Source organism: Cloeon dipterum, chromosome 4, assembly GCF_949628265.1.
Source record: "Cloeon dipterum chromosome 4, ieCloDipt1.1, whole genome shotgun sequence".
NCBI classification, from domain to species: domain Eukaryota; kingdom Metazoa; phylum Arthropoda; class Insecta; order Ephemeroptera; family Baetidae; genus Cloeon; species Cloeon dipterum.
Genome location: NC_088789.1, coordinates 25,469,073 through 25,483,093, shown reverse-complemented (window position 1 = coordinate 25,483,093; position 14,021 = coordinate 25,469,073). Strand labels below are relative to the sequence as shown.

Sequence of the window (14,021 nt, the reverse complement as noted above, 5' to 3'; positions counted from 1 at the left end):
GATAGATCGCGACGAGAGGAATCGAAATCAAGTGAATAATCATTGAAACCCCGTTTAATATTTAAAGAAATATGGTATAAAATCTGAAATTTAACATTTAACTACTGTTCCTTTGGTCCTGATCTACTGTTCAGCTTTATCAAGTATCACTGCGTCGTCACGGCTGCTTTTCTTCAAACTCAAATAGTAAAAAGTTTCTATAAAAAGCACAACTTTAATTGTATTTTGACAGAAGAGCACCAAACTTTATCCAAATGCAGCCATTTGGTAAACAGGCGTTAGCAGTATATATATACTGTTGAGTAGTACTTCTTCTGCCTGATCAGGATGATCATCCCCTAGTAGTCCAACTCGTACTCTTCAAAGGTTCCGTGATGGAAAAAAAAATTTGTGATCGCTTTCTGTCAGCTATATTGAGCGCTGCATCACTGCCAAAATGTACATCAAATAATGCACCCGCGGGGCACTTAAACCTTAAATATACTTTCTGCTGACTCTGAGGAACCAATTAAATGCAATCTTTTCAAATTATAAAAATATAAAGTCATGGCAGGAGGAAAGTTTCACGTGTATCAAATTAAACCATACTTTTTCATTCAGAAAAAGGCGAATTTCTCAATTTGCAGCACCGACCGGCTTTTTGCTCCTCAGGATTTTCAAAATCTTTGTTGCTCTTATGAGTCAGAAAACACCGATACATTTATTTAAATCGGTATAACCTTTGCTTGAGCGTCAAGGAATAATTTCAGGCTTTACTTCTGCTGAACACCACCTCCTACCTTTGAAAGACGGTGTTGGAGCAATCGGTACACCAAGCACTGTATGCAAACCGACTTCTGTATAAAGCCTGACGAATGCTTGGGCACTGGCGCTACCTAGCGGCACGAGGATAACCTGTCCCACGATCTCATATTATTTTAATTTTCGATCCCACGCATTTTAATTGGCATTTGAGGAGATATAGTTGAAAAAGACTAAGAAAGAGATACCCACACAGGTTTAACCAATTCAACTTATTTGGTGTCCCCAGAAGAACTAAAATTATAGAGTAAAATATTTGCTTCGGTAAAACAGCAAAAATAATTCCAGATTTGAAATTGTGGTTGTGAAAAACATGCGAATCTCAAAACCTATTCTTCGTGCTTCGAGCAAGTTAAATTAAGCCCCAAAAAGCCCCACTCAGAGATAAGGGATGAGTTCTAACCCCCAACCGCTATGCCTCTAAAAATTCTGAATTGGTCTAATGATTAATATCAAAATGTGGGAAATACTGAGCAAACTACAGGATACCTCATGATTTAGGGTGCAAAAAACGAAAAAAACACGTTTTTTACACTTGGAGTCCAAATATTAATATCTCGAAAAAAAAAACGTAACTCATTTTCATATCGTTTTTTCTATTAAATCGGGCACTTTCAAACTTGGAGGAATTTTTACCGTCGATATATATGGTGAATTTTTAACGATTCAATCATGTTTTGTGACCTTGACCTTTGAAAATTGGTCAATGATATCAAATTATTTAAAATGTCTTGAACTAAATTCAAGACACCAAAAATTTTAAGTTATCTAAACCAAAAGCCGAGATACGACCATTTGAAAAACTTGACTTTTTCAAAAAATCCCTAAATTCTCCCGTAAAATAAGCATTTATTCGAATTTCTATCTTATACTTTAGGTTTAAGCATTCATCAACAAAATTTAATCAAGATCTGAACATATTTGATTAAGGTACAAAATAAATTGATTTAACTTCTTATTTACATTGCGCGACATATTCTTTCAGTTCCAGTTTTTTTGCCTTTGACAGGTAAATGATAAACTTTTCCATATTAGTTTTTGGAATCATCTTTCAAGAGAGCTGTTGAAAAATTTATTTTCAAGGTGTTTTAATATATTCCATAGTTTACCTGCGAGCTGCCAGTGTTAACGAGTTAGCAAATAGACAAGATCCTTATTGCAAGCGTAGCAACTTATATTGCTCCATTGAAGCCCGCAACTTGCCGCGTGCGTCATTTCTCTCTTCTATATTATATCCGCGTCTCTGACGATAGTCGAGAATCGCAATTAGATAGATCTTGGATTTCCCAGCCCTCCAAATTAGAATGAAAGTATTTTATTATATCCAAGAGAAAAAATGGGAAATATATTACTATTTCAAAATAAATTTACTTTTAGATCGTTGAAAGAGATATTGTAAATAAAAATGTCTATTGTTTCTTGAACGTAATTTCAGTATTTTGTCCCCGCCACTGCTGAGGCCAAATAATGGCAAATTCTCGAGAAGCGCAGGTGCGGCATCCGGTGGTATGACGGGTTAAGGCGAGCAGATGCATTTGTGTGCCAAGAAGCGAGTCTTATCAGGAACACTATGTTATTTCATTCGCGTGCGTTTAACACAATACAACAGCAAGCTGCAGATGCACTTTTGTCAACTTTTGCATCTGCAAAATTTCCTATTGTGTGCATTCTTTAATTACGAGTGTCGAGTGTCACAAGTTGCAAAATCACCATACTGAACATCAAACGGATTTGGCGCGAGAAGCGCCATGCATCGGAGCACTTTCCCAATTGAAAAATAATACAGACGTTTAAGAACGAGATTTCGGTGGGACACTTCAATTGATAATTTGCAAATATATATGATAGCAAATATTTTAAAAAATTTAATTAAAAAAGATCGAATGATAAACGATATTTACACTTATGGGAAAGTTGGTGATTTTTTCCAAATACTTCTGACAGAAAAGTGCGCTGGGAAAATCTAATGCTGGAACGTTACGGCTTGTGGTAGAGTGTATTAACTTTTTCTAAGTGAGGTTCTCATAAAATCAAGCATCATTTTGGTCATTTCTATTTTTTTTCGTACTGCAATGGTATGTTTGAATCAACTTTTCAAACGGCTCTCCAGGAAATTGGGCAGAGCAAAAGATTTTATCAGCTTTCCGAATGTAAAAATTGTTTTTATCTCTATAAATCAATCATACAATATAACAGCTGAATTATAAAGCCAAACTCGTACCCCTCAGGTAATTTGCCAACATATTTTCAATTTTAAAAATGTTGGTAATCTAGATAAAAAAATTTTCAACCTATCAGATTTTACAGCCGTATAGAAAGTTTTTAAAGTGCGATATTTGAACTATCGTCACAACTGGAAAACCGCAAAAATCGGAAAGTTTTCCTTTGGCACGACTTCATTATATTTTAAACTTTGCATCCAGGTGATAAGGAAATAATCATTTTTCAGATCAATAGGTCTGTGTTCTTGTAAAAGGAATAATTAAAATTTAAAAACAAAAATGTAAATGAATTTTTAGAAGGTGAAATAAACTTTCCAAGTAAATTATCTTTAAAGTCTCACCGCCTTTAAATCAAAACTTCACATTCACCACAGTATCTAAAATTAAATTCCAAGGTTAATGGCAGCAGCAGCAGAGAAAAAGTTGCGAAAAATGAGCAAAATTATCAGTAAATTAAGCGCGAGAATCAGGGAGATCAGCTTCGGGGGCCGCACACACCGCGGCGGTGAATTATGGAGCCCAGCAGCAACAGCAGCAGCAGCAGCAGTGCATAATAAAAAAATGCGATCGCGGAACGAAGGAGGGGGAGCGAAGGTATAAATCTAGCAGGTGGGGCACGGGCGGCCAGCACTCGATCTCCGCCATGGCCCGCATGCAAGTGTTGTTGTTGGTGGTGCTGGTGGCCGCCTCCGTGGCCGCACCGCCGCCCAGCAGGTATACTAATAAGTACGATGGCGTCGACCTGGACCGCATCCTAAAAAACGACCGCATCCTCACCAACTACATCAAATGTCTAATGGATCAGGGACCCTGCACCTCCGAAGGACGTGAGCTCAAGAGTGAGTTTAAATTGTTTTGATTTTGTTTCAAGTTTCTAAGTACCGAAAATGATTTTTTTTCTTTATTTTTTAAAAATTAGGAAAAAGTTAAAATTTTCCCAAGTTGCGCCGTTTAAATTTGTGAGAAAATCGGCTTAATTATTTAATCTCCCATGATTTATTTCACAAATTTCCTCAAAATTCGCACACTATTAGAGAGATCGCGACCAGAGGTATCAAAATCAGGCGAAAAAATCATTTATTTTTTCGAGAATTTTACTAAAATATAAAATTTAACTGATCTTTGATGGTCCTAATTTCATTCTTGCACATTTAAGAGATAAACTATTGATCAATTTCACTAACAATAAACTCAATAGTCAGCAATGCACAATCTTATAAATTGTTAGCCTGCAAAGCCTTACTTTTATTTAATTAGGAAATTTATAAACTTGCCTGATTCACTTCAGAAGAAGCTGTTGCAGTTGTCTCGTAATTTAGATTTTAAATGCGATAATTCAGCTTAATCAAAATCAATTTTGACAAAATAACAGAGTACTATTCTAAATGAAATTATTTGTTAAATAAAAAAGACCCAGAGGAAAGCATTAAGCAGACTCATGCTTTTTGACTAGCAAACAAATTTCGCATCTAATCTTCGTTAGAGAGAAGAAAAAAAAACACTCACAACCTTCAATTCTCCAAAGTCATCAGGATCATTGCGTCACCGCGGTGGCCTTTATTCGGACTCGAATAGTAAAAAAAATCAGGTTCGGTTCTGACCTGAGACGCCAAGGAAAACTGAGTGAGTCGCTCTTCAACGAGTTTAGTTGTGTGTGTGCCAAGGATACACACGTGAAAATCGAGAGGTGCTAATTTGTGTTGCTAATGAGCCGGCCAACAATGCATTGTTATTATAGTTTCATCGGCTGTTAGCTATATAGCAGCGCACTCATTGTTGGCTCTTTGGGACACGCAGGTGAAAGCGCCACTCCTCGGCCAGCGTCTCTTTGTGTTGAGAAATGTTATTCATGCATGTATATACGCCGAAGCAATTAGCACCTCCGATGGATTGCGTATCGCTCTTTACAGTGTCAACGTCAAATTAAGACATTTTCTTATTTAAAGTAGAGCTTTACAGGCCAATAATTAAGAACATTTTCCGTCGGTAAGATAATAGATAAATAATTGTTGTTTTTTTTTGTGAAATTTAGCAACAGTTTATCTATCCATGGTGCAATAATCAAATCAGGACCAAGGAACATTTGAATAATTACAGATTTTGCCAAATTTTTGCTTGATTTCGATCCCTCTCGTCGCAATCTATCTAACAGTGTACGAATTTTGAGGAAAAATTCCATAAATTGTGAAAAAAATAATGATTTCCATGCTGGTCGCTTGATTAGTATCTTAATTTAAATAGATTTCTTCAATCTAAATAACAATCTAACCTTTTTTAATATTTTCTTAAGTGTTTAATTATTTTTTAAATTTATGGAACGATAAAAACTCGAAAGACAAGTGGTAGAATCTGTCCAGTCATGCCCAGAACTTGAATATTCTTCACAGCTGAGTTTTTTTTATCGCTATATTATGGCGATGGGTCCGAGATTTTCCTTAAAAGGCGGTGACGCAATTACGTCGTTTCGGTTTTCCCGTGTCACGGTCTTTGTACTGCTGCTGCTAGCTGTCCCCATCAAATGCCAAATAGCAAGAACTTCTGAAAATACAAATTTACCCTTGGGCAACGACAATGAACGTGACGTGTTTTCCCCCACGTGCACCGAGTGCTGCGATTACGCGACGGCTGCTGTGCTTTTCTCAACAAGGAAATGTAAAATCGAATTGGTGCGGCGACCACCTTTCTTGTGTGCGACGTGGTGAAAGTGAAAATGCACATTCAACGTGCACACACACACAGACCTATTGGTCTGTTGATCGTTTCCATTGCGTATATATTATGTGTTGTGAGACAGCAGACCGCGGCTTCTGATATTAGGGTTGCCAAGCGGTCTGACCTGAAATATGAATGTGAGGTCGTTAAATTTTTAATTGAAGGCTGCATCGCCACAAATCATTTAACGTCACGAGACAAATACAAGCTTGGTAAATTTCTCTGGCCTTTTTTAATTAATGATGAATTCAAAATCAGCGAATAACAGTGTGGAGTTAAATAGAAAGTTAGAAATTCAAACCATTAAAAAAATAGGGAGGTTTTTTATTATTTTTCTCGTACGAATATTAATAAAATTTATTTTATATCTTCCGGGAGGTTTGCATGAAATTTATTCAATTTTAAAATTCTCATTTGAATTTGAATACACAGAAATTGCCGTTGTTTTGAAAAATAAAATCCTAGGCAAGACCAGCTGTGTAATGATGCGCTGCACACGTGTGAGATAATGAGGCAGGCCTATATGGAAATTAGGATGCGGATAATTTTTACTACTGAGCACGGCTCGACACGCTGACTGCATTTGTTGTTATAAAAACATAGATTAAATACAGTAAATAACCCTCAGGATGTTCAAATTGCTTTTTAAAATATCGCGTGTTTTAGAATTGTGAAGCAAACAGAACAAAAGCATGGTTGTTGTTATAGCTTGAGCTTTTTTTTTTAAATATCGTCACTGAAAATAAACCTCCATCAAGCTGCAGTACTTGATTCTTTGTTCCTGTCATTGCACTCGACTTCCTTCCAATTGTCATTTATAGCTGTGGACAATGACCTTGCGGAAAGAATGAGCGAAGTGCTGCAACATCCGCGCATTTTTAGTTCATTTCGACCATAATTAAGCAAAACACAAATAAACAATTTCTTTTTTAATATGAATTATAAAACCAATGAAAATAACCAATTTTAAAATAGAGATTGAGAGAATATGAGAAAGGTAGAGGATTTTTAAGTCGAATCAAATGGTCAAAAGCTAGAATTCATAAATTAAAAATGTCAGTTTCACAGTCCTCTAATTTAATTAACTATACAAAAGTATTTTTTTTTACAATATATAATATATTTTTAAATTTTAACCTGTTGCAGGAACCCTGCCTGACGCGTTGGAGACTGACTGCACCAAGTGCAACCCGAACCAGAAGGGCGCCGCCGATAAGGTGATCAACTTCCTGATCAAGAACCGCCCCAGTGACTGGACCAGGCTGGTGAACAAGTACGACCCGAGCGGCGCGTACCAAAAGCGCTTCGAGGCCACTCTGAATCGCAATTAGTTCTGCTTCCTCATCCTGCTCAAGTAATAAAAGTCAACACACCCCTCAACTCGCACTCTTAGAGCTAATTTCGCTTATTGCACGGTAATAACGCTGAGAAATTAGTGTATAATTTTCATATTGCAGCACAGCATACATTTCTCTACACGCAAAGTACAAAATGACAAAATACTGTGTTTTGACGAGATGCATTCCTAGACTTTTGTGAACTGAATATTATGGAGACCGAAGTTGTTGTCTAGTTGTTAACCGGAATGCATCTTAGTTATACAGAAGGAGAGAGGATCATTATGTATGCACGAAGCAAGGCCACATTATATCTTTCATTCTTCCGCTTCGTTAAGGAAACACAGATTTGGTATTAAATTATCTTTAATTTGCATTTACACACGCCGGATTTTTGTAATAAACTATATAGTTTTAATTATAACGAGATTGTGTCTCATTATTTTCACTCCCAGACCTTGGCCCTCATCCAAGATACTCTGTATCTACCGAAAAGTCGGAGAGAAATTTGATAGAAGATGGTTAAATTTTGTTTTTGGGTCAAATGCATATCAGAAAATCACACCGGGGATTTTACTATCCAATATAAAGCCTCTAAAATAAGAGAACCGTTACATTGCTTTTTGAGTGAGAAGCCCTTTACCACGGTTGATTATTGGAGATACGTGTTATCGCATTAAATTTGTAAACTGCTTTCATACGGTTACAAGAAATTGTTGAGAATAATTCACCCGAGGCCCCTCGACAGCAATTTCATTTTACGACTGAAAAGTCTAACTCTTATTTAGGAGCTTTTAAAATTCCGTACAGTGAAATAATATATTGAAGATTAATGTAAAAAATTTAGCTGTGCCCAAGTAAATTTTGGGACTGAGATAAAAACTAAATTTATGAGTTTTGTTGTGTCAAGATTTATTTATTAATATTTTGCCCAGATATAAATGTCAATTGATTCATAAATATCAAGTGATACCAAAATTCATTTGACTGGCTTTATCTGCGAATATCTACGTCGTCGGAGCGGCGACTCAGCAGCCGCCAAAGGGATAGAAGAGAGTAATTCAGGGGACACCCGGTTTTCTTCAGTTGTAAAATTAGAAAAGGGTGGATTAGCTTGAATAAAATCGTAGTTTCTTCAAGATTACAAATTGTTATGAACTTATATGTGTTTTTAAAAATGCTTAACTCTGTTTACTTTAAGAAGACCCCGTTTGTTTTTCATAAACAGTTGTTTTCTTATTGGCTAGTCTGTGAATGAAAATATTATTATCTTAATAGCAGTGCCATGGTTAGAATTGAAAAAATAGGTTCCAGTGCCTGTTCAGAAATAATTATTTCAAGCTCTGTTCATGCAGTCTATGCCACATTAAATTAAAATGGTAAATGTATATTTTGCAAATGAAAAAGTGATATTTTTAATATTATCATAATTTTAAATGCTATTTTCCAAAGTTCGTGGATATCGAAATTAATGAATGGCCTTAATTCCAAGAGGGCATAATATTTACGATCTTATCTTTAATTTTATTCCGCAAAGTAAGCTCTAACAGTGGCTTTGATTTCGGTCCGGCAGATCGGACAGAGGCTGAAATTCGGAGCGCACTGCACGCAAGTGACCAGATGTCCGCATGGCAGGAAAACCACACGGACATCTCCATCCAGGCACACTTTGCATTGGGGTTTGGCTCTGCTCCTGCACGACTCCTCCGCTTCTGCGATCATTAATTAAGACCTCAGAGGAAAAATTACAATAATTTTGATAGGTATATTATACCTGTTTCCTGAGAGGACGAAGCCATCATCCTCGCTTGCACGGTCTGGTAGCTGGGGTGGATGGGCTGCCGGTGGGACACAGCGCCATGACTAGCATTAATGTCCAGCTCTACATTGTCAACTTTTCCAGGCGCCAACTCACCAGGACCTAAGTAAAAAATAAGATTTTTCAGTATCAGAGACCTGTTACTGACATTAATCATATTTTGCATAAATCAGCCTGAATTTACTAACTGTCATAATTTAGCAATACGCATTTCAAGAGTTGCACAAAGAATTGGATGGAAGAAGGGATGGACTGCGACGGTACATATAGGGCATTACAACAAATGCTAAAGAAAATAATCGTTGAAGCAAATTATTAATTCTGCCTTACGCTCATTCATAAAAAGGAGACAAACCTGAAAAAGGGTGGTTGAACCGGCCAGGTGGGTATTTATAAATGCCGCAGACGTCTCCGACTACGTCTTCGTCGTCATCGTCAGAGGAGGTAATAGTTACGATTTCATAATTATTGTCGTCGTCCTCGCCCAGGTCAATCAGGACACCACTGCCCGTTTCATTGAGAGGAACGTTGTCAGTCATGTAGCCTTTTAACAGTGGACGGTTTGGACTGAATCCTCGGTGCTTCCCTAATAACTGGATCGTGTCACCCGCTTTCCAGTTGTAAATCTGTACTGCGTAGAAGGCACAAGCCACCGATCACCAGAAATAATAGGAGAGAAAATAAGAAAACATATTTATAATAATAAACAGGTGAAGGAATATAAACAACAATATTATTTGTGTTATTATTAGGCTTTTCCTATAAAATTCTTATTGTCTGCTCACTTATTCTTGCAGTTCCTAAACCATAAAAATGGTTATCAGGGTGTTCAAGCAGTAGGTAGCGGTAGCAGGAGGACAACAAATTGTAAAAATTTAATAAAAGCAAGAAAAGAAGTAAAGTGTTTTATATTCTGTAATCAACTAAGGAAAAATATTTTGAATAAATTCAAACATGACATATACATATTTATGTAACACAAACAAGCAAGAAATCTTGTTTATTCCCCTATTACAATAATAGGGGAAGGTATGCAAGGATTTGCCGAATCAATTAGGTTTGAGGGCGGTTTCCGCACCCCCCCCCCCCCGAGTGGAATACAATACGCGCAGACGGATTTTGACCTGCGAGGTCTCAAATAAAAGGCATCGCCGAGCCCTTCAACCTGACCCACCCTGACGAACTTTCTCAGGGTGCCCGACCTGAAATCCGCCCAGGACCAACTTTTCGCCATTTTTTCAACGCCGCCGACCTTTTGGACCCCGCCGCTCGCAATTTCGCAAACTCTCGACGCGATTCGCGAGAAATGATAAGGAAGAGCACCTTGGGCACGTTCTGCCCGCCCGCCCGCGGCGCCCGCCTCGATCGTCACTCGCCGGCAGGGCGGCAGGCGCCGCGGGGGCGCTCGAAGCCGGTAGGCCCGCAGAGCCTTGCGTGAGCAACGCTTGCTTAACCATACACATTTGATAAATAACAAAAAATATAGTTGGTGTTTATTTTTTTTCAGATACAGGCTTTTTACAGAAGTTTTTGGAAGAGTTAAATGCAGGAGTTTCCCTTCTCCATGATTGGAAAGAAAAATTAAACGATAATAAGAACGTGATTATCTGCGTGATAATATTGCTTTGTGATGGATCTATAGGAAGGAATTACGATGCGCAGTGGTTTCCTATATTATGAATTTTATTAAAGCTGTAGTTGTGGGCTGCGTGTGTAGACTGCGACTGACTTGTGGAAATGGGACGACATCGGAAATAAGTAGACTGGCTGTGGGGCTGAATATATGTGGAATTGTGAGGCTCGGAGAATGGGACGGATTAAAGACTCGGGACGCGTCCGAGTGGGTTCGTCAGGGACTTCGGTGAAGCGTGGCGCAGCATCCGAAGTGTGGTACCGCTTAAGCCCAGGCGTGCGATCGACAACATCGGGGACGGAAGCTACATCGTCCTGCTGCGATGGCGATCTTTACGTCTTACAGGGTCCTCGTCCAGATAGTCCTCAGGGTTGGTCCGGTCGTCTAGGCTGCTGCAGGAATTCTCTCTCTTTTGAATTGGGTCGCGTCGGTTTATATATGCTCGTCAAACAATGTGATTTGTCTGTTGTGTTAATTTGTGTGTTGAAGATTGGTCATTGTTTGACGGAATGTAGGTACCCTACAGATCCAATCGTTTTAGCATTATTCGCCAAAAAATCGGATACCCGCGGATAACTGTCCAAAATTTCAAAGTTTGAGTTAGTTTCAAAATTAAGTTTATTATATGGGCTGACAGGGCAACTCTGCCCTAAATCAGCACACATCCATAAAGTAATTAGCAATTAAGTAGGAACAACATTTGGAAGGAAGTAATGATCAATGGTAGCTTGAGATTATTGCTTCTTCAATTTTCTTCTTAAACGCACTTGAATTCTCGTTCATACACAAATTTGGTGAAAGACTATTCCACTGACGATAGCACTGCACTGAGTTTCCTGATGACCTACATTTTAACTCCCTTCAACCCCCAATGCAGACAAATTATCGGATCACCCTTTAAAACGCGTTTATCAACTTCGGATAGGATTATGCATCTCTTTTGGATATCCTCGGAAGATAAGTGACGAATTCTCGTCATCCAAAAATTTCCGGTTCACTCTACCACAAAAAAAACAACCTTGTTGATTATTTTCACATTTTGTCAAATAACATGATAATTATTATGCGGTGACAATGTCAGTGTAAAAGAGGACGCGCTCTCGCATTTGCTATCCGATTTACACAAACTGAAACCATGAAACACGTGCTAGTCTGCTTTTTTGGTGAGTATATTCTATGCCTCTAAAGATTATGTATTGGTCTAATGATTAACATCAAAATCTGGGAAATACTGAGCAAATTACAGGATACCTCATGATTTAGGGTGCAAAAAAACGAAAAAAACACGTTTTTTTACACTTGGAGTCCAAATATTAATATCTCGAAAAAAACGTAACTCATTTTTATATCGTTTTTTCTATAAATGGGGCACTTTCAAACTTGGAGGAATTTTTCCTTCGATATATATGGCGATTTTTTTAACCTTTTAATAATTTTTTGTGACCTTAACCTTTGAAAGTTCGTCAATGATTACAAATTATTCATTTAAATGTCATAAACTAAATTTAAAACACCAACAATTTTAAGTTATCTAAACCAGAAGCCAAGTTACGACCGTTTGAAAAACTTCATTTTTCGAAAAATCCCTAAATCCTCCTGTAAAATAAGCATTTATTGTAATTTCTATCTTATATTTTAGGTATATAAACTTTAAGCATTCATCAACATAATTTAATCAAGATCTGAACATATTTGATTAAGGTACAAAAGAAATTGATTTAACTTCTTTTTTACATTGCGCGGCATATTCTTTCAGTTCCTAGATTTTTATTTTTTATCTTTGACAGGTAAATGATAAACTTTTCCAAATTAGTTTTTAGAATCATCATTCAAGAGAGCTGTTGAAAAATTTATTTTCAAGGTGTTTTAATATATTCCATAGTTTACCTGCGAGCTGCCAGTGTTAATAAAAAAATGCGATCGCGGAACGAAGGAGGGGGAGCGAAGGTATAAATCTAGCAGGTGGGGCACGGGCGGCCAGCACTCGATCTCCGCCATGGCCCGCATGCAAGTGTTGTTGTTGGTGGTGCTGGTGGCCGCCTCCGTGGCCGCACCGCCGCCCAGCAGGTATACTAATAAGTACGATGGCGTCGAACTGGACCGCATCCTAAAAAACGACCGCATCCTCACCAACTACATCAAATGTCTAATGGATCAGGGACCCTGCACCTCCGAACAACGTGAGCTCAAGAGTGAGTTTAAATTGTTTTGATTTTGTTTAACGTTTCTAAGTACCGAAAATAATTTTTTCTTTATTTTTTAAAAATTAGGAAAACGTTAAAATTGTCCCAAGTTGCGCCACATAAATTTGTGAGAAAATCGGCTTAATTAGTTAATCTCCAACGATTTATTTCACAAATTTCCTCAAAATTCGCACACTATTGGATAGATCGCCACCAGAGGTATCAAAATCAAGCGAAAAATCATTTAATTTTTCGAGAAATTTACGAAATCTAAAATTTAACTGTTCCTTGATGGTCCTAATTTCATTCTTGCACATTTAAGAGATAAACTATTGATAAATTTCACTAACGCTTACCGATTTGCGGCAAGAACAGCAAGGGCGAAACGCGCACCTTTTCCAACAACTGCTCTATGACTCGCGAAAACTGCATTCGCAAAAATGGTATAGCTTTGCTGAAAATTTGAGAAACTTCTTTTAGCTTTACTTAAAATACTATATAAAAATTATGAAATATAATGATAAATTTTAGTTTAAAATGTTGCGATAATCGACTATTCTCAAGCATCGCCTTCCTGCTGTAAAATTATGATTTGTTTCATAATTTCGGGAATTCTTCCTCGAAATTTGCACACTGTTTGATAGATCGATATCAATCGAAAAAAATCGAGCAATTTGTCAAGGTCTGAAATTGAACTGTTCTTCTCGATCCTAATTTCAAAATTGCACATAGTCGAGATAAACTGTTGGCCTGTAACCATGTCAATTTATTTTCTAATCATATTAATTTTTCAGATTTCGTCTTGAAGTATAGAGAGGCAACTGTTAACAACAAATCATGAAGTTCCGGACGAGGATTACTAATTGAATTTATTTTGGCGTGTGGTCTATTCAATAAAGAGATAAATTAAATTTTTTATATTTTATTTAGACCACACTTTTCTCTCCGCGACCGCGCAGGTTGCCTATCAAGCAGTTCTCAGTTGTAGCTCGCTCCTCATCGTTTTGTTTTATTTTGAACCAAACCAAAAATCGTCATTAAAAGGAAACGATTTCAGATTGTGCAGCTATGTATAAAGCACCAGCCGTTAATTCCTCTGAATTGGCTGGACTTCCAAAGATTACAAATAAATGTTCTTCTTTAAAAAAAATATATTTTTTAAGAACTTGAATAGCAGGTATTGAATATATAAGTTGGTTAGAATCTACGCGAGAAAAGTTAAAATGTTGAATTTTTCCGCAGGTGTTGGTCAGCTTACAATTAGTTAAGTTCAGTCCTTTTTGGGGTGTTGCCAGCTCACTTCTAGTCAGAGAA

General features: G+C 37.3%; 3 protein-coding genes across 3 annotated transcripts; 2 read left to right on the top strand and 1 right to left on the bottom strand.

Moving 5' to 3' along the window:
- Positions 1-3,636: 3,636 nt before the first annotated feature.
- Positions 3,637-7,501, top strand: LOC135943136 (ejaculatory bulb-specific protein 3-like). The gene is made up of 2 exons (XM_065489555.1): positions 3,637-3,862; positions 6,882-7,501. Exons 1-2 carry the CDS (start codon positions 3,667-3,669, stop codon positions 7,064-7,066), a joined length of 381 nt encoding a protein of 126 aa, XP_065345627.1. The 5' UTR covers positions 3,637-3,666; the 3' UTR covers positions 7,067-7,501.
- A 1,095-nt stretch (positions 7,502-8,596) lies between these two features.
- On the bottom strand, positions 8,597-9,430 carry LOC135942466 (baculoviral IAP repeat-containing protein 7-B-like). Its single transcript, XM_065488589.1, has 3 exons — positions 9,247-9,430; positions 8,847-8,993; positions 8,597-8,784 (listed from the first exon to the last, which is right to left on the bottom strand). The coding sequence occupies exons 1-3, from the start codon at positions 9,428-9,430 to the stop codon at positions 8,597-8,599; spliced, it is 519 nt and encodes a 172-aa protein (XP_065344661.1).
- Positions 9,431-12,485: 3,055 nt separating this feature from the next.
- Positions 12,486-13,618, top strand: LOC135943137 (viresin-like). The gene is made up of 2 exons (XM_065489556.1): positions 12,486-12,716; positions 13,502-13,618. Exons 1-2 carry the CDS (start codon positions 12,521-12,523, stop codon positions 13,546-13,548), a joined length of 243 nt encoding a protein of 80 aa, XP_065345628.1. The 5' UTR covers positions 12,486-12,520; the 3' UTR covers positions 13,549-13,618.
- Positions 13,619-14,021: the final 403 nt, after the last annotated feature.

Coding starts and splice junctions, on each gene's coding strand:
- LOC135943136 (XM_065489555.1), top strand. CDS start 3,667: ATGGCCCGCATGCAAGTGTTGTTGTTGGTGGTGCTGGTGGCCGCCTCC. Junction 3,863..6,881: donor CGAAGGACGTGAGCTCAAGA/GTGAGTTTAAAT, acceptor AACCTGTTGCAG/GAACCCTGCCTGACGCGTTG.
- LOC135942466 (XM_065488589.1), bottom strand. CDS start 9,430: ATGACTGACAACGTTCCTCTCAATGAAACGGGCAGTGGTGTCCTGATT. Junction 8,994..9,246: donor GTTCAACCACCCTTTTTCAG/GTTTGTCTCCTT, acceptor TTTTTTACTTAG/GTCCTGGTGAGTTGGCGCCT. Junction 8,785..8,846: donor TTCGTCCTCTCAGGAAACAG/GTATAATATACC, acceptor TAATGATCGCAG/AAGCGGAGGAGTCGTGCAGG.
- LOC135943137 (XM_065489556.1), top strand. CDS start 12,521: ATGGCCCGCATGCAAGTGTTGTTGTTGGTGGTGCTGGTGGCCGCCTCC. Junction 12,717..13,501: donor CGAACAACGTGAGCTCAAGA/GTGAGTTTAAAT, acceptor TTAATTTTTCAG/ATTTCGTCTTGAAGTATAGA.